At 50.7% G+C, this 19,670-nt stretch overlaps 1 protein-coding gene across 1 annotated transcript in view; it reads right to left on the bottom strand.

Annotated features, from left to right (window-relative positions):
- TMPRSS4 (transmembrane serine protease 4) overlaps positions 1-15,428 on the bottom strand; it is a 42,081-nt gene extending 26,653 nt beyond the window's left edge. The window contains exon 1 of the mRNA XM_021671187.2: positions 15,152-15,428. Coding sequence (XP_021526862.2) covers positions 15,152-15,154 — 3 coding nt within the window. The 5' untranslated portion in view covers positions 15,155-15,428. The remainder of the gene's footprint in view (positions 1-15,151) is intronic.
- Positions 15,429-19,670: the final 4,242 nt, after the last annotated feature.

The following is a 19,670-nucleotide window of genomic DNA, read 5'->3' as shown; positions in this document are numbered from 1 at the left end:
CCTTGAACTTGAGCCTGTAGCCTGCTGGAGGAACATGCTCGGCCTTGCCCTTGGATGCCTCTAGGCCATGAGCGGCCAAGTGGTATAGCACATAGTCAGGCTTTGCAGTCTGCAAGGGCCAAGTCAGAATACAAGGCCTGCCTCCTGTTAACTGTGTGCTTTCAGGCAAGATCCTTCACCTCTCTGAGCTCCAGGCTTACCCTCTGTAGAGTGGGGACAATAAAACCTGCCTCAAAAGACTACTGTGAGGATTACATGAGTTGTCTGGTGGGAAATGCTGGGTTCTCACATGGGGACTTCCTTTCGTCTGCCCTCCCATTGAAACCGCCTTTGCAAAATGATGACGGAGACAGTGAGAGAGATCTAACTCAACCAACTCCATCTTGCTTCTAACCTCCAAGCTGTCTTCGTTCCTTAGTTTATTGTTTAAACAAAGTCGGGGACAGCCCTTTCCCAAAGCAGACCTCCTTCTTGCCTGGGCACTAGACTGTAACATTAGCCACAAGATCAGAAATTGTGGTTTAGGAGTCATGCAGCTGGAGGCTACAAGATTCTGACCCTCCCCAAACTGCTCCTAAGATCAGTGCTTGAGGTATTGTGCAGATCCTGCACTTGATGGATCAGCTGGTACCACCCACATCAATAAACTGGCTCATCCGATCTTGTGGCCCCGACCCAGGAACTGACTCAGTGCCAGAAGATCTCTCCAACTCCCTGTGATTTCATTCCTGACCAATCAGCACTCCCGGCTCACTTGCTTCCCCCGACTCCAACCAAGTGAACCTTAAAAACTCTGCTCCCTGAATGCTCGGGGAGACTGATTTAAGTAGTAATAAAACTCCAGTCTCCGGCACAGTTGGCTCTGTGTGAATTACTCTTTCTCTATTGCAATTCCCCTGTGTTGAGGAATCGGTTCTGTCTCCGCGGCGGGCAAGGTGAAGTCCTCGGGCAGTTCCGCCATCCTCTGCACCTCTGCAGTGTTTGGTACAGGTGTTTACCACAGTACTTCTCTCGTAGGGTGGTCAGTGTCTCCTTTTCTTTTTTCTTTCTTTCTGGTTGCTTTTTAAATTTAACATTTTATTTTTAATTGGCACATAATGACCTTCTCATTGCCTTTGTACCCGTGGTGTTTAGCACCAGGCTAGTACCCTAGTAAGGACTTAATAAATGACTGTGAACTGGACTGAACGTTGAGCTCTGCATTGTAGTTCATTCCCAGCCATCTCGCCTCCACCATCACCAGGGCTGGATGGAGGAGACTGTTTCCAGGCTGAAGACAAGACCCAATCAGGCAACTCTGCATTGTTGTGGCTAGAGTCGAGTTACAATAATATCAACAGTAATTCACATCCAATTGGCATGTAACAGTTTACAAAGGCCTTTCGTCTAACTTGTCAAGTCAAGGGTAAAAAGGATCCGTATCAGTTGTCTGCTAACCAGGATGGGAAACATTAAAGAATTAATTATTAAACTAAACAAAAGCTTGTGAAGCATCTACATTGTACCAGGCACTACTCCAGGAGGATTCAAAGACAGATAAGAAATCATCACAGCCAGATGGGGAAAATAGTGCCCAAACAAGATGGCCGAGGGTCTGTCCCTGAGAAGCTTGCTTCCTGGTGGAGAGGAGGATTAGGGGAAGGGGAGGACAGGCCATACACAGATACACCAGAAAAGATCAGAGAGGGGTAGATGCTGTGCAGAGAGAAGTCCAGGGTGAGAGGAGACAGAACCTGGATGGAGACTGAGAATGGGAGCTCTAGGAAGGGGCTCAGGAGGGTTAGGGAGGACCTCGCTGGTCTCCCTAGAGGAGGTGACAAGAAGGAGCCAAGTGGGAAGGAACAAGTTTGAGGGGTTGGAGGAACTGAATAGAGATGAGCGTGGCTGGAGCAAGGTGAGGACATGGGGATAGAGGAGGTTGGTGGTAAAAAGACGCCATAGGTGTTTGAAAGACACAGGCAATAGGCCTTGCCGAGAGATTGGGTGTTCTTGGGTTTTAGTTACGTAGGTGAGAGGGTGCTTGCTGAGCTGTGGGAGGCTAGAGGAGGGGCTGGTGGAGCAGGGAAGTGGGCCCTTTCCTGTCAATTCATTCTTTTCCACTCAGTCTACCTGTGCACGCATGCCTGCATTCATTGAGGTAGGTAGGGCAAATTTCTTTTACTTATTGGTAATTTGACAAATATTGACTAACACCTTTGAGGGACCCAGAATTGTGCTAGAAGCTGAGGCACAAAGGAGGCTTATATTCTGCACTTTCTGGGGCCTTGGATTCCTTATCACTGAACTAAACAGTGGCTAATTTTGTGTGTGTGTGTGTGTGTGTGTGTGTGTGTGTGTGTGAGAGAGAGAGAGAGAGACAAGGCCTCATTCTGTCACCCAGGCTGGAGTGCAATGTTGTGATTTCAGCTCATTGCAACTTGTGCCTCCTGGACTCAAGCTGTCCTCCCACCTCAGCCTCCTAAGTAGCTGAGACTACTGGCATGCACCACCAAGCGCAGCTATTTTTCATTTTTAAATTTTTTGCAGTGATGAAGTCTCACTGTATTGCCCAGGCTGGTCTTGAACTCCTGATCTGCCCACCTCAGCCTCCCAGAGTGCTGGGATTACAGGTGTGAGCCACCATGCCTGGCCCTTAATATGTTTTCAATTGCTATTAACTGAGTGGTAGTTGTAGGAAAAAATTCCACACCTGTTTGAAACCAAAAGAGAGAGAGAGAGAAAATAAACTAAAGCAAAACCATAAACTACAATGACGGGGACTGTGACTATCTTGTTAACCGTGGCTTCCCTGATGTCTCCTACAATGCACTGTGCATAATGAGTGTTGAAAAAATATTTGTTGGGTGAAAGAATTAATGATTATATCTCTGAAGACTCAGTCTCAGGTCAGTCTTTATGAAGCTGACCCATATATTCACACAACGACATATTATGCTGCAGTCAACACAAATGAACTATAGGGAAACAAGATAATATGGATGGTATTAGAATGTAATATTATGGGGAAAAGTAAGCACAGGCTCTTTTCCATAGAGAAGCAAGGGAATGATGAACATGGGGTTTGGGATGGACTTGCCTGGGCGGGGAGCTTCTGCATTGTCTCTGGTCTATGAAATATGTACAGCCAATATTTGTTGAATTAATAAACACAAGACACTTCCCCTACCCACCTCAGGAGGGGGACGGATATGTGTGTGCGGGAGTGGGAATCTCATGGTTAGAGGTAGGTTACTATTAAGTCCTAGCTTTTGTTGGGAATGGTGGGTTTATGGAGGCTTATTACGTTGTTAACACCAACTAACTAGCAAGTTACAAATGTGCCCTGCAAGGAACAAGAGTGAAAAAGTCATGAAGCAAAGATCCTAGTTCCCCCAGTGCTATGCACCCAAGACTCAAGGAGAATATAGAAAAGCCATCATTTGGCTATGCTGAGTGGCTTGAGGAGGTCAAACTCATGTCCTCACTGTGCCTGAGTTTTTCCATGAGTGGCTCATTCTTTGGCTTTTCTTGAAGCTCTTTGGCAAACATCTCTGATGCAGAGAGATCAGAGATGATGGGCAGATACCCTTCTGGAAGAGAAGCTGCAGAAGGTCACGAATACTGGGGCTGATGGGCAGGGAGGAGGTAGGTGCTTTTTAGTAGGCCTGTGAGTGTTCATTGGGGAATATCAACGTCAATGACATCCCTGAGCAGGATAGAAATAGGGACTTATGGCCAGCTGCATCTCCTCTGCGCCCAGAAGAAACAATCTTGAGCTAAGGAAAGGAGAGAATGGGGCCGAGAGATGTGGGTACCAGGTAAGAGTCAGAGATCCAGCCAGACCCCATCACCATGATGGGTCCCTGCCATGACTACAAGATGCAAAGCTGAAACAAGGCAACTTCCTTATTTTCAGATGAGAAAACAGAGGCCAGATAGAATTGTCTTAACCTGGAGTTAATAGAAGGAAGGAGGAAATTGAGACATCACGAAACAACACATGCGCTTCCTTCTGCTCTGCTGGAGATGTATTTATTTATCCCCAGCTTGAACTCAGCTTCTGGCTACAATTGTTACAGCCCACGCCCAGCCCAGGCCAAGCAAAGGCATTGGCCTTTCCCTTTCTGTTTTGGCCACTGGCTGGGCCTGGCCTGTCTGCTCTGTTGATTCAGTCTTCCGCAGAGCTCTGACTCATGGGTCCTGCCCAGCCAGTGTCTGACCCAGGGCTCATCCGGGAATGAAGCTCCTGCTGTCTGGAGTACAGTGGAAGGGCAAGAATGCCCAGGCCCCCAGGGCCCAGGCAGCGGGGAGGTGGTGAGGTGGGGAGGCGGAAGTGGGTGGGTTTCAATTGCTAGAAAACCTGTCATGGCCTGATCAACTCAGAGAATCTTCTTTTCCTGCTTCTCGGTTTGTTACTGGCAGCAGAAAGTCATTAATCCAAGACACAAATGTGGAGGCAGAACCATTAGTTACTGCAGTTGGATATTATTATATAATTTACCATGTCCTTCTTTCATAAATGCTGTCCTATATAATCCCTGGAACAACCCCGAGAAATTATCCCCATTTTACAGAAGAGGCAGCTGCTATGGCTTCAGAGCAAGTAAGGAACAGATCTAGCCCCTTGGACCCAGTTTCTGGACTTGACGGACTGCTAGTTTCATTTCCCCACGGTTTCAGGAACTCATCTGGGTAACAGTCATTAGCTGGTGCTGGGTCCTTTTAAATCACTCCTCCTTTGCAATGCAGCCTTGTTGGATATAATCAGCACGCAATCGGCACACAGAGATTGGCCCCAGCATCTCCCCAGCTCTTCCTTGGTCTGAAGGTAGAGTGACTTTGCTTGGTTCTAGGTTCTGCCATATCATCCATGAGTGGGGTCAGGAGACCTCCCTCAAAGAGCATGTTGGGAAAGGGGCCTATTGCAGGGCTTGGTTCCTAGGCGGGGGTTTACTGATATTAGCATTAATTCTTCCCTTTCTTCCATTAAGTTTCCATCCCTCTCACCTGCTTCTCCTTCCTTTATTCCTGTTCCCCACCCCTACCACTGCTTCAGATCATGGGGAACCTCCCGGTTGGGCTTAGACCAGCTCCAAAAATAGAATGGACATCTTAGGGCCCGCTTCCTTTTTAGCTCAGAGATGATGAAGCCAGATAGGAGGCAGCTCTTGTTTTTCAACGGAGTGAAGATTAAGCAGCTGTAGAGAAGCCACCAGCCTGGGAGTATGAGTTCTCATCTTGCCTTGTCTTCTGACTTGTTGTGTGGCTTTGGGCACACCCCTCAATGTCTCTGAACCTCAAGGTACTTTTGGGTAATTGGGAACTATCTTTCAGAGATGGGATGAAAGGGTTAATACCCTCTCAATGAAATAGACAAGTCCACCAGGCTAATAAGGACGAGAAGAAGAGGCAGCAGCTGAAGGAGGCTAAAGGCACAGAAAGCTCAGCCAGCTCCTGTCTGCCTCCCTTGCCAAGCAGCCTGTCCCTGGGGCCTGATTTCTCTCTTCCTCCCTGCAATGCTGACTTGGCATTGCTTGCTCTGAAAGAAGTCAGTAGGGGCAGAGCTGGAATGACCGGAGTGTGGACAAAGGGAGAAAAGTAGGGGCACATTAAAGGGGCCTCCTGACCCTGTTCCTGTCTATGGCAGCGTCAGTCTTCCCTGGAGTCCAAGGCCCTGGCTTCCCGTGGTCTCATAGGAAAACCTAGAGCCAGAGATGCTGCTGTTGCTAGGTGATGGGATAAACAGGTCCTTTGAGACTTGGGCAGGTGGCAGCTAGGTTGCTGAGGCCAGTGACAAGCAGTGGGGAAAACCCAAGGGAAGGGGTGGGAAAAGTTCTTTGGGTGAGCCGAGAGATCCAGACGCGCTCGCAGTCAGCTTGCAGAGTGTGGCCCGGCCACAACGCTCAGGGAGCTCCTCTGAGGGAGCCTCACTCTGCTCTCTGACCCCGGAACCTGCATCCCTCCCTTAAACCAACTGCAAGCAGCTGTGTCCTCTCCACTTGCAGCTGGAATAGGCAGTTGGATGCCTTTGCTGTGCTGGAAGCAGGGATCTCTCTCTTGGATGTCTCAGCCATGACAGGTAAGGGGAGGAGAGGGCCGCTGAGGGCTGGAAGATCATGGAGCAGGAGAGGAGGGAGTGAGGTTGCTGACATGAGTCTGGCTGTGATGCAGCTCAGAGGTGACTGATTGTGCCTGCTTCCAAGTGTCCTGGGATCTCACCTGTTACTCCGTCTCCAGGCAGGTCGGCCACCAGCTCAGGCCACATGCAGTTGGGCGTCTAAGCTCTTGCACGAAGGGGATTTTGGAAGCATCCTCACAAACGCTGCCTTGCGTTAGGCATTCTTAGAGCAGCGCTTTTTTTTAGGTCTAACCTCAGCCCGGCTGCCACATTAGAAACCATTTTGCCTTGTTCTAAACAAGAAAGGTGCTGACCTTTTGGCAATTTGAGCCGAGCACCTCAGCCCCTATCCCAGCACATAATGGCTCCAGGGCAGAACTGGGGCAGAAGGGGTCAGGTAGCCTGCCATTATCCCCTGCCAGCCTGCTGTTCAGCTCCTGTCATTAAAGAATCAGCCTTTGTGTTTGGGTATAGCTCTTAGCTCCAGGTAGGGCCGGGGAGGCAGTGAAGATGTAACTATCCCTATTTCACAAATGGAGAAGCTGAGGCCCAGCAGTTATGCTCTTTCCCCAGAGATGATATGCAGGGCAGGACTGAGGTATCTGTACATGCCCATTGGCTGGATTAAACTGAACACTGCCCTGGCTCCCACTGGAGGGCCTTTGCTTCCAGACAGTGCTGCTGTTTACTGCAGTGCTTCAGATCCCTCCGTGATCCTTCTCTTGGTCCTGGGGGAAGCAGCCCATTCTCTCCCACCTTTCTGAACTCTCAACAATTCTGCTGCGCTCAGCTTTCCTTCTGTCCCAGGGTGGCAAGTTCATCCGAGTCCACCTTCCCTTCCCGGAAGTGTCTGATGGGAAGGACGGTGCCGCCGTCTTTGCACACCTGAGGACAATGCCTGGACAATGGAGTGGACTTGAGAAGGCCACAGGGGTCCCGCCACACAGTTCGGCCTTCCAGCCTGACAGGGACTCTGATGGGTTTGCCATTGAGAAGGGCTGATGGATCTTAAAGCTTAGAGGGGTTCTCTCAACTTTGCAATTTACTTGAAATGAAGAGCTACCATCCATGACACAGTCTGAGGTTAATCTAAAAAATTCAAAGGCAGAGTTTATACCATCTTTGAAGAATCGTACTCACTTTTGCTTGTCCTGAATTGTCCTTTAAACTTGAATGCGGAGGGAAATGGTGGGGAGGGAAAAGGAACTTTGGTGTTAGAAGATCTGACTCCTCTATCTGTGGAATGACTTTGAGTAAGTCACTTAACAGCTCTGAACCCAGTTTCCTTCCTTGGAATGTGGGTATGATAAAAGCGACTTCACAGAATGATGGGAAGAAAGGTTCAGTAAGGTGCTCCACCTGCTCAGCACCATGCACCTTTTCAAGCCCCCGGGAGCCCCAGCTGGTCCTTGCATGATTTTACAGACTTGCTCATGGTTCCTTAGGTTGGTCTTTGCAGTATGAGGGGTCTCAGCTGCCTTGATCGGAAGGGGGTTGTCCCTTGATCCTGCTTCTTCTGAGCTCCGAGTCAGGCACACTGGCCTGAATCCAGCCACATAGTCTTGAGCAAGTTAATAAATTTTTCTGAGTCTCAGTTTTCTCATCTGTAAAATGGGGAGAATATGACTTACTTCACAGGGTTGTTGGTGAGAATGAATTATGACACATATGCTGTGCCTGGCTTGGTGCTTGAAATGCAGAGGAGTTTAGTAAGTGAAAATTAGTGCCCTCTGCCCCAATTACCCTACAGGCATGGGGAGCAGAACTCTACACATGCACGAGGAGGGTATGCACCGTGGTTCCATACGGGGGCAGGGTTGAGCACTCCCGTTTGTTCCGGAGGCCCCAGTGGTAATCAGCCTTGGTGGGCCGGTGTGGCTGCTGCAGCCAATATCCTGGCACAGGTCTCAGTGGCTCCTAGATCTCTTTCCTGTGAACTCTGAGCTCAGGATCCTATAAATAGGCCTTTAATAGTGCTTCAGTGTCTTCTCTGTATCTCTGACTTTGTAGTTGCATAACCTGAAGTTCCTTTACCACTTTCCTGCCCACTCACAGAACTCTTTGAGTTCTTCATGAAGTTTTTCCTTGCTGAGATTTCATTTGCCAGGAGAGGCTGTGTTTTACTGTGCTCAGAGCACAGGCCATGGAATCCTGCAGCCTGGGTCTGAATCCTATTTGCTCATTGGCCTGAGGCTTTAGGCAAATTATTGAACCACCAAGAGCTTCAATTTCATGTGTGTGTGAAAAAGAGGGAGAGAGAGAAAGAGAGATGTAGTAATCTCCCTCCTAAAATCCCCCAGAAATGCACAATGTACAGTACATTGCCTGGTACATGGTAAGAGTACAGTAATTGTGGGGTTTGTTTGTTTTGAGACAGAGTCTCGCTCTGTAGCTCAGGCTGTAGTGCAGTGGCGATCTCGGCTCACTGAAACCTCCGACTCCTGCGTTCAAGCGATTCTCCTGCCTCAGCCTCCCAACTAGCTGAGATTACAGGCGCCTGCCACCACTCCTGGCTGATCTTTTGTGTTTTTAGTAGAGACGGGGTTTCACCATGTTGGCCAGGCTGGTTTCAAACTTTTGACCTTGTGATCTGCCTGCTTCGGCCTCCCAAAGCACTGAGATTAGAGGCATGAAGCACCATGCCAGGCCAGGAGTACAATAATTGTTAACTGTAATAATAATAACAACAGTAATAATAGTTTTCTCATTTAGTAAGGCACCTTTCTGGGTGCTGGAGATCTAGCAGTGAACCGGAGGCAAAGCTCTTTTGCCTATGGAGTATATTCTATTATTTTTACTAATTATTAATAACAGTATTAAAATAGAACCTGGGTAGTTCATGACATTGTAGATACTCATACTCAAAAATTATTTATTGTTAATGGGGGAGCTTTATTAAGAGCCTGTCATGTATGTCATAGGAACTGAACAAAGAGGTATTTTTATGATTTCATGGGTCCCGGGGCCTGGTTTCAGCAGGGGACTCTGGAGTAAGTGCATCTAGGGAGAGTGATCAGGGCAGTTAGGTGACTGGAGGTGATGCCACGTGACCTATGTGAACTCTCTCTGAAGAGAGGGTGGAGGACGCAGTTCAGAGAGGAAAGGACCAGTGGCAGCATGAATGCTTCAAGCGTGTGTGGCCGTCTGAGAAAGGCACCAGACAGTTAGAGGAGGAATGGGGAAAGTTACAGAAAGTCTTTTCTCCTGGCAAAGGAAAGATTGTTTTCAGCAACTGCAGCTTCTAGAAACAGAAGTGTGAGCAGGATTGTGAAGGTTTCTGTGGCAGATGAGGGCCAGGGTCAGATGGGGGCGCTGAGCACCCCCAGGGGATTCAACGGAGCCCCCCAGCGGTGCAGCAGAGGAGCAGGGAGGCAGGGCAGAAGTGGCGGTGGGGTTTGGCGGGGAACAGTCCCTTCAAACTTTGCAGCTCTCTTTTTCCCTCTGTGCGCCGTATGGGGGTTCTGCATCTGATTTCAGTCGATTGGGGAACCCAGTCGTCTAGAAGACCTTTAAGGTTCTTTCCTTAGGGTCTGTGATTCTGAAGAGCTCACTTTCAGTCTGAAATTTCTCTTGTATCCTCCCACAGATAAGATTAGATCTTGGTCCACTTATAATATTCTCTCTTTAAATCAATTTTCTATCCTTCATAGTCTCCTGGGTTTTTTTCTCTGAGCAGCATTGGGTATGAAACTTTAGTCTTCTTGAAAGTCTAAGTTAATTATAGCCACTGGGCTCCCCTTTGACTTGGCTGAGTGACCCTTTCCAAGTCACGAACCTCTTTGAGCCTCAAGTTCCCTCTCCCCTCCCCTCCCCTCCCCTCCCCTCCTCCTCTTCTTGAGACTGAGTCTCACTCTGTTCCCCGGGCTGGAGTGCAGTGTTGTGATCTCCGCTTACTGCAACCTCCGCCTCCCAGGCTCAAGCAATTCTCGTGCCTCAGTCTCCTGAGTAGCTGGAATTACAGGCATGAGCCACCACGCTCAGCTAATGTTTGTATTTTTAGTAGAGATAGGGTTTCACCATGTTGGCCAGCTGGTCTCGAACTCCTGACCTCAGGTGATCTGCCCACCTCAGCCTCCCAAAGTGTTGGGATTACAGGCATGAGACACTGTGCCCAGCTGAGCCTCAATTTCTTCATCTGTAGAATGAGGATTACAATGTCTCAGAGAGTTGTATTAGCCTGATGGGAGATTTTGGACGTGAAAGTGCTTCTCAAAGCACAGCATGCTGCCCTCATTGCATTTGGATAGAGATGCATGCTGCCGCTGTAGCTCTAGCGACTCCTACGTGTCTGGATAGGTTCTCCTGGCAGCCTGGCAGGACCCTCCTCTCAGGGCACTGGAGATGTGATTGTGGGTGATGTCAGGGTGGAGATGGGATGAAGGTGAGGTGGCTGACCTCGGCTCTGTAGTTGCTCTCTTCTTGTGGACATCAGTGGGTGAGTGAGTGTCCGGCTCTGCCTGGGATGTGGGAAAGCAGTTTCGCCTGCTCCGGTTCCATCTATGGAGTGCACAGAATTGAAGGTCTAGATTTTGCATATTCTCTGAATCTTCCATGGTATCTTGTCAGTACCTAGCACATAGTAGATGCTCAGGGAACACATGCTGAATGAATGAATGAATGAATGAATGCATACATACAGATTTAGAGGAAAAAACTGAGGCAGCTTATTGGTTGGCTCAATCGCATCAGCAGGCGAAGCCCAGCCAGACTGATGTGCAGGATATTTTGTGACAGGAGACATCACTGCCACCCCTGGACAGGTGCCCACTCCTGGACAGGGGCCATCGTGTCTCTCACCCTCTTCCTCAAGTGTTCCTTTCATCTGCTACCCTTCGAGAGTTTCTAGTTGCATGTGGATTACACGAGGAAGCTGGAGCATGCTCTGGGAGCCACGGGCGGGGGAGGACTGTTGGGGTTTTCCGTCTTGTTTACATATTTCTCTGCTGCCTACGTGCTGGTTAGTGAGAGCAGCAAGCTGAGAGGTGGAGTTAGACATGTCTCAGGGGGATTGCCACATTGGCTCTGCCCCACTCTTCCCCTTCCCTATCACCAGGGTTTCCAGGCAGGCTCAGACCTGTGCCTCCCTCATGCCCAGCCCCCTCTGGGATAAAAACACTTCAGTAACTCCTCAGATAGAATCTGGCATGTTTTCCAATTGGACCTGGTGAGAACCTTGTTTTCAGTGTCAGATAAATCAGAAATTGGCTATAGGGGATTCTGTCTTTGATCATTTATCTGTCATCCATCAATTCACTCATTCATTCATTCACGTTTACTAAGTGCCTACTCCATGCCATGGATGGCATTCCCTGGGCTAGGTTTGCAGCTAAAAACAGAAAAGACACAGACCCTGTCCTCAAGAAGCTCCCATTCTGGTGGCAGGCAACAGGTTTATAAAAAAATGTGGCTGATGAATGCACTTTAGGTTTAGAGGAGTTCACTGTCTTGGGGAATCCTTGCTTGGGAACTTGAAGTGTTTTATTGAGGCCGATGTTTTCACCTGAGCAGGAAGGAAGTCTGAGGGCAGAAGAGGCACCTACGAAGGCTAAGCCATGGAGATTTTCAGGCCTGAGAGTGTTTGTTTACTGCTGTCCTGGGACGGTTCTGGGGCTTTGGGAAGCTTGTTGGCAGTTCCTGAGCCCTGTTTTTGGTCTGTTTTCCTCATCTCTCCCTTTACCCACTACCCCCCTGAGCTGGTCTCTCCATTTCTTACATTCAGCTCCTCACATCTCTTGGGCTTTGGCGTGGGTCTGGACTAGGGAGGTGGCTGCTGGGTTCTCAGCCACGCTAAGGGAGGACTGAGAGGAGGAGAGAGACCTGGGGACGTGCAGAAGCCCTGATATTTAACCCTTCTCTAGGTCAGCACCCAGGCACAGACCTTCACCCCCAAGGCCAGGAGGGAAGCACCCTGGGAGATGGACAGGGCCCGGGGATGCAGCTTCTGCCTCTGCAGGTGCTGCTCCCGTGGCCTGGAGTGCCAGCGCCTTTGCTCCAGCCACAGCACGAGACCCTCTTGTCCCTACACCCTCATTCTTTCTTGCTGTTCACATGCAGTTCCCTGTGTCTGGAGCTCCTTTCTGCTTTCTCTGCCTATAGAGAACCTGCTCATCTTTCAAAGTCCAGTGCAAATAGTTTCTCTTCCAGGACAATTTCCTGACGGCCCTAGAGAGAATCTATTGCCTTTTCAGCTCCAGGGCTACCTTGCAATCACTGCTGGTCTTATACTTGTCACACTCTATTTTCAGCACCTGCAGAGTGGAACCTAGGTATTGTGTCCCCACAACCCCCAGCCCCATTTAGAGGCTGGCTAATGACAGGGGCTGATTAAATGGTGGCTGGCCGGAGCTTCTTTGGATGGTGGTGTCACAGTGACATCAGGTCCTGTCACCCAGGTGGCTGGGGATCCAGGAGAGCAGGCAAACAAGTGGCCCCTCCTTACCTGTCTTGCCCTTTAGGGCCTTCCCACCGCCCGGCTCAGTTTACCACCTCAGAGCCTAGGATGGCTCCATTGGGGCTGAGTGAGCTCCTGGACTCTGTGCCCGAGTCAGAAGTGGACTCTGCAGGGCTCCCAGCACCCTGCTGCCCATAGGCTGGCTGCTGACTGCCACATTTCTGAGCCCAGCCAAGCCCAGCCAAGCCCAGCCAAGCCCAGCCAAGCCCCTTGAGTCTGTACCAAGCTGGCACAGAAAAGAGGAGGCAGAGGGAGGACCCCCTTTCTCTAGAGCAGCTGGAAGTGTCGAAGGTTGACCTTAGGTGTTAACGCCCACGTCTGGTGGCTCAGGGTGCATTTGGGTCTCCGGAACAGTAATGAGTCAAGGCCAGGATAGTCAGTTCCAGGGTCCCTGATTTCCCTCCAGGCCTCAGCTACAGAGTAGATAGCATGGGACACATTTCCTTCAGGGACAGGGCTTAGGCTCTGACCTCTGTCTCTGCCGGAGTCCCTACCCCAGCTCTTCTTGGCCATACCCGGCTTCATGGGTTCCAGGGAGAGCCATCCTTAAGATGCATCAGCTGGAAGGACTCTGACTGTGGGCGGGGACGGTGGGAGTAGGGGGGTGCTGTGGGGATGGAAGGAGGCAGGGAATTGAAGGGAAGGGAAAGCTGAGCCTGGCCACAGTAGATCCCATCCTCCCCTCAGGGCTGGGAGCTATGGCTATCCTGGCCTGATGATGGGGAAATGACAGGGTTATTAAGCATAGGTGTAACGGCTAGCTCCGGGGCTAGAAGCTTCCTTGACCGCACCCTGGAGACTGGCTATGCTGCTGCCTTGCCTTTGGGGCCCCAGGCCTGACCTGACCTCTCCACCACTGTGCCCACCTGCCCTCTCCCACTCCTCCAGCAATGCCTAGCTCCTTCCCTGGTGGCAAAGGGTCCGTGTTGGGTGTGCTACCCAGCTGTCACTTCCTGGCGTGGACTCATCTTTAGTCCTAAGTCCTTACATTTGTACGGAGCTTCACGGTTTCCAGAACCTATTCACATGTATTAGCCATGTAATCTCTCTGCTAGCCCTGTGCATGTGCATGGGGGTGTTGTGAGTCATATCGGTTCCCTGGACAGGGGATAAGAGAAGTCTCAGGAAGATGAATGCCTCAAGACAGCAGAGCTAATCAGGGACCTGGCCTCAGCCGTCTGATTCTAGTTAGTGACCTGTCCTAGAACTGATTCCCTTCTCTGTTGCTCCCCCAAGAGGCACCCCAGGTCTCCTCAGTGCCACCCAGAAGCAGCTCACAGCTAGGGAGGCTTCACAGCTGCTCTCCTCGCCTGGGAGCCCCGGGGGATGCAGCATCTCTGCACACAGGCCAAGCTTTGGGGCGCTTCCTTGGATGGGAAAGCAGGAAGCTTGTGCTTTGATCCTGGCTCAAAGGGAAGCCCCTTCCCCTTTTTGAGCATCACCTACAACAGCACTAGGAATTGTTCCTGCCGGAAGTTTTAGAAGAGTGTCGTGGAAAGTGCTCACATTGGGAATGGGAGACATTCACTTGAGGGCCTCTGCAGGTCACATATGTTCCCCTTGGACAATGGCGTCTCCTTCCCTCTCTTCCTTTCCCTTTCACTTTGGTGGCTGAGCAATTGCTGCCTCTTGGCCAAGGATTGGAGAATGAAGACTCCCTGGGTTCCTCCTCAGGCCCAGCTATTATTCTCTTCCCCTCCATGGTTCTCTGTTGTCCTTCTTGAAAGATGAGGTTGATTCTCTTTGCCCCGAGACAGTGAAGACACTCAGGTATTCAGAGGAGAAGGAGGAGAGAGGCTGAGGGCATGAAAAGAGACCAAGCAAAAGATCTACACAAATACCCTAGATTGTTTGAAGGCATCTCTGCACAGTTTTCTTTTTCTTTTTGAGGTGGAGTTTTGCTCTTGTTGCCCAGGCTGGAGTGCAATGGTGCGATCTTGGCCCACTGCAACCTCAGGCTCCTGGGTTCAAGTGATTCTCCTGCCTCAGCCTCCCGAGTAGCTGGGATTACAGGTGCCTGCCTCCACGCTCAGCTAATTCTTTGTATTTTCAGTAGAGATGAGGTTTTGCCATATTGGCCAGGCTGTTCTCGAACTCCTGACCTCTGGTGATCCGCCCACCTCGGCCTCCCAAAGTGCTGGGATTACAAGCATGAGCCACTGTGCCTAGCCTGCACTGTTTTCTTTAAAAATAAAAGGAATCAGTTTCCCCAGGGATTGGTAGAGGGCCACCATGGCATCAAAACAGTCCCCTGCCTTGGAAAAATAGTGCCAACCTCTAATCAACAGACCTGGAGACACTGGGCAAAAGAACATGCAGGGTTCAGGAAAGAAGAGTCAGGAAGGACAGCCCTGGCTGTGTGCTCGGCTTCTTTGGTGGGCTGGTCCAAGGACCGTGGCCATGGAGGGAGAGAGGATGGCAGATGGGTATGAGTCATGTACCAGGCTGGGGTGTGGAGGGGGGGATTTGGGTGTCGTCTTTTTTTTTTAATCTAGAAGATGTCGCAGAATTCTCAGTTGATGACCTCTTAGGCTGCTTAAAAGGCCCTCTATGGGGAGACCCACCCTCCCCGTGTCTTGGGAGCAGAGGGCCCCCACACTCACCATGCTGGCTCTGTGGTCGCCCAGGTCGTCTCCCTGTAGCCTGGAGCTGAGATCGTCACCCCAAGGCAGCAGGAGGGCCTCCCCGCACAGGTCCTGGCTGGCCAGCAGGTCAGAAGACCCTGGTCAGCACTGGCTGGAGGAGGCCCGAGTGCTGGGCGGACCTTGGTCCTTCAAGGTCAACATCCTCGTTGTCCGCCTAGCAAGCTGCTGCCTCTCGCCGCTGTATTCCAGGAGTGACTGGGGGACTGTCCGTAGCGCAATTAAAACAGTCCGACAGGTGAAGTTGCCAAACTGGAATGATTATGTGTCTTGTAACCTGACGCCCGTCTTAGGGGCTGGGACATCACCTGAAGTCATTCATGGGCCCTTTGGCCTCAGAACAGGTGACACACCTAAGACGTCACAAAAGCCTTCCCGCCTGAATGACTTCCACTCAACTGGGTGTTGGCTGAGGGTCATGCCAGAAGTTTCCGCTCCCCTCCCCCTACCTTCTAGGTACATGACTTCTCACTGTGTGGGTGCTTTCGTTTGGGGTTGTGGAAAGTTGGAGTAGTCTGGGGGTTGGGTGACAGAATTTGCAGCTCAGTACAAAGGGATCATTGCCAGGTGTGGAGCAACATGATTGGAAAGTCTACAGAGAAGGAGGGGGTTTCTTCTCTTAGGGGGATAAGATATGCCCCCTTTCCCTGGATCCCAGAAGGGAAGCCGTCCTGCACAGAGCCAGCATGCTAGAGCTCCTCAACCTGCCTCACTGGCTGTTAAATATTTTGAAAATAACTATTGGTGCTGTGGCTAGAGCCCAGGGTCCTCATCCATAGGGTTCTTTTCTTTTCTCCTTCCTTTCTTCCTTCCTTCCTTCCTTCCTTCCTTCCTTCCTTCCTTCCTTCTTCTTCCCTCCCTCCCTCTCTTTCTCTTTCTTTCTTTTCACAGGGCCTTGTTCTATCCCCCAGGCTGGAGTGCAGTGGCATGATCTTAGCTAGCTGCAACCTCTGCCTTCCAGGTTCAAGCAGTTCTCATGTTCCAGCCTCCCAAGTAGCTGGGACTACAGGTGTCCGCCACCACACCCAGCTAATATTTATGTTTTTGTATTTTGTTTTATTTTGTTTTTTTTGAGACAGAGTCTCACTCTGTCACGTGGGCTGGAGTGCAATGGCATGATCTTGGCCCACTGCAACCTCTGCCTTCTAAGTTCAAGCCATTCTCCTGCCTCAGCCTCCTGAGTAGCTGCTGGGATTACAGGTGTGTGCCACCATGCCCAGCTAATTTGTATTTTTAATATAGATGGGGTTTTGCCATATTGGCCAGGCTAGTTTCAAACACCTGGGTTCAACTGATCCACCTGCCTTGGCCTCCCAAAGTCCTGGGATTATGGCATGAACCACTGTGCCTGGCCCACAGGATCATTTCTGATTCACATTCTGCCATATCCTGATGGCTGGCACTGTCTCCTGATCAGGGGATGTGCAAGGTGAAAACTTACAGCCACAGATATTTTGCTGAGAGGGATTTGGATAATTCTCTGCTTCATTCCTGCATTCTGTGGGTGACAAAATTAAATTCCAGAGAGGTAAAGTCAGTGACCCAAAGGCACATCATAAATCAGTGTCTGGTTCCAAACGAATCCAGATCTCCTTCCACTTCTCAGACCTGACCCTCCCTGGGGACCAGCCTGGGTTAGAGGCGTGTATTAGTCCTTCTGTTGACAAGATGCTTCTGTGTGTCAGCCCTTTAATTCTCCAACAACAAGAACCTCAATATTTAGTTCCTACTTGCCAGCTGAGGAAATTATAGCTCGTGGACATGAAGTAGTCTTGGGCAGAGTTGGGGCTGGAACCTGGTTCTCCTACTGGTTCACGCTGCCGGCCTTGTGAACAGGCTGAATGGACCGCAAGCATCTGAAGAGCCGGGGTTCATGGTTTGGGATAAAATGGCCCATGGAGGACCCCAGCGATGTCTGAGCAGGAGGAAAACCGGGTCAATTTAATGGACTGTTGGCCAAATCTCGGCTGATGAATGCAGTGTGGCCTTGGACTGGTCTCCGAGCAGCAGAGATCTGAAGCTGGCCTGCAGCGTTCTGGAGCCAGCACAGCCCCAGCCCTTCCTTACTCTAGGCTGGTGGTCTTTAGAATTGGAAGTCTGGGGCAGAGGCAAGAGCCTGTGATCTCAGGTGACCTCAGGGATCGGGCTGTTATGATCCAGGCAGGCACCTCCCATGTAAGGAAGACTCTAGCAGCAGGGAGGTGAGACCAGTGGGCCACTGGGAGCCACTTTTTCAGTTGTCTTGGTTCCTCTATGTGCCAGGCTAAACATCTGGCCCACAGGTTTGCATTGCTTCACCTGGTGCTCAGGTGATGAACCAGGAAAGAGGCAGCTGTCTGGGCTTGAAGGCTGCTGGGCATGGCTGGTTGGAGGGATGATGACTCAGCCCTCCTGGCTTCTGCTCCCCATTGGGTCTGGAATTTTGTGGAGAGGCCTGGGACGAAGGCACATGAGCAGGGCTGGGCAGGGTGGCTGTGGTGCCTGTGGGTGGGGGTGCAGGTTTACAGGGGGAGGTACAGTGGCATGGAGAGACCAGAGGCCCACTTCTCCTAGATGCCAGGGAATACCACCCTGACCAGAGCCTCCATTCTTTTTTTTTTTTTTTTCTGGACAGGGTCCCACTCTGTTGCCCAGGCTGGAGTACAGTGGTACAACCTCAGCTCACTGCAACCTCCACCTCCTGAGTTCAAGGGATCCCCCAGCCTCAGCCCCCCAAGTAGCTGGGATTACAGGTACGAGCCACCACGGCCAGCTAATTTTTGTATTTTTTGTAGAGACAGGGTTTCACCATGTTGGCCAGGCTGGTCTCGAACTCCTGAGCTCAAGTGATCCACTCACTTCGGTTTCCCAAAGTTCTGGGATTACAGACGTGAGCCACCGCGCCTGGCCCAGAATCCCATTCTTCCAGAGGAAGCCTCAGCTCCCCCTCGGCCCCGTCCTGCCTGCCTCTTTCTCTTTCCCACCCATCTCTTTAGATTCTCCTCCTGTTTTTCCTCTCTTCTTTCCCTCCCATTACTACTCTTTTATCTCTTCCTCTTTATTTTTGACAATTTTTTTCTCTTCCTTCTTCCCTTTCCTTATCTGTTTCCAGCATATGTGTCAAGCTCAGAGGCAGAGTTATCAAACCAACGAAGCTGAATCTTCAGAGCCCATCATTTGCACGGCTCCTTTCAGGGCCCAGGGAAAGGGCCCGGCAATGAATTCACATGATCACATGTTTTTGTAATTTTTGCCGAAGATTTCCTTCATATGCTTTTTCTTCAGGAGAGCCTCTCAAGAGATGGCCTATCCCTGTAAGTGAAGACCAAAGCCTTCCTCACCCAGGCTGGTCCCACACAGGTGATCTCAGTTTGTTTGTTTTTTTTTTTTAAAGATGGGGTTTCACCATGATGGCCAGGCTGGTCTTGAACTCCTGACCTCAGGTGATCCACCCACCTCAGCCTCCAAAGTGCTAGGATTATAGGCATGAGCCACCGCGCCCGGCTCGATTTCAGTTTTAGGACCAAGAGCCGTGCTGGTTTCTGATTGTTAGCTTTTCCTCCAGGGGACTGCAGCGGGTGGAGCTCAGAGCCCGTGGCTCTGCTAACAGTAACTTGTGTTCCGGGTCTTGTCCAGCTGAGAGCTTCATGCACACCAGATTCTGAGAGGTGTCAGCAGCACTTGAAAAAACTTTGTTGTTTGTTTTCTGTGAGGTTTCTGGACTGTGGACTGAGCTCGGGCACTTTCTGTAGGAGAGTATCATTTCTGTTAAGATGGTTATTTAACCCTCCACCCGACCATGGCAGGGCTGCTGAGGGCTTACCCAGTGGCCAAGGGAGCTCGCTGGTGTCCACAGGGGAGGTCCAAGACCTGTTGCCCCAGCCCTCCTGCCTTGCACAGCACAGAGGCAGTCACCCCAGGGACAGCCGGGTGCCAGACACCCAGCTGCTGCTCTCGCCTTTCCTGGAGGAGGAGGCTGCCGTCTGTCCTTGCAGCTACTTTCCTTATGGGCCTGCCCAAACACTCAGACTTGTTTGAAGCTGCCCTGGTAGCTTTTTTTTTTTTTTTTTGAGACGGAGTTTCGCTCTTGTTACCCAGGCTGGAGTGCAATGGTGCGATCTCGGCTCACCGCAACCTCCGCCTCCTGGGTTCAGGCAATTCTCCTGCCTCAGCCTCCCGAGTAGCTGGGACTACAGGCACGCGCCACTATGCCCAGCTAATTTTTTGTATTTTTAGTAGAGACAGGGTTTCACCATGTTGACCAGGATGGTCTCGATCTCTTGACCTCGTGATCCACCCACCTTGGCCTCCCAAAGTGCTGGGATTACAGGCGTGAGCCACCGCGCCCGGCCCCTTTTTTTTTTTTTTTTTTTTTTTTGAGATGGGGTTTCTCCATGTTGGTCAGGCTGGTCTCGAACTCCCAACCTCAGGTGATCCGTCTGCCTCAGCCTCCCAAAGTGCTGGGATTACAGGCATGAGCCACTGCACCTGGCCCAATCTG

The sequence above is a fragment of the Aotus nancymaae genome, unplaced genomic scaffold (genome assembly GCF_030222135.1).
Source record: "Aotus nancymaae isolate 86718 unplaced genomic scaffold, 86718_ANA_hifiasm-v0.15.2.pri h1tg000012l, whole genome shotgun sequence".
Lineage (NCBI taxonomy): Eukaryota > Metazoa > Chordata > Mammalia > Primates > Aotidae > Aotus > Aotus nancymaae.
This window is presented reverse-complemented; position numbering and strand designations above follow the sequence as displayed.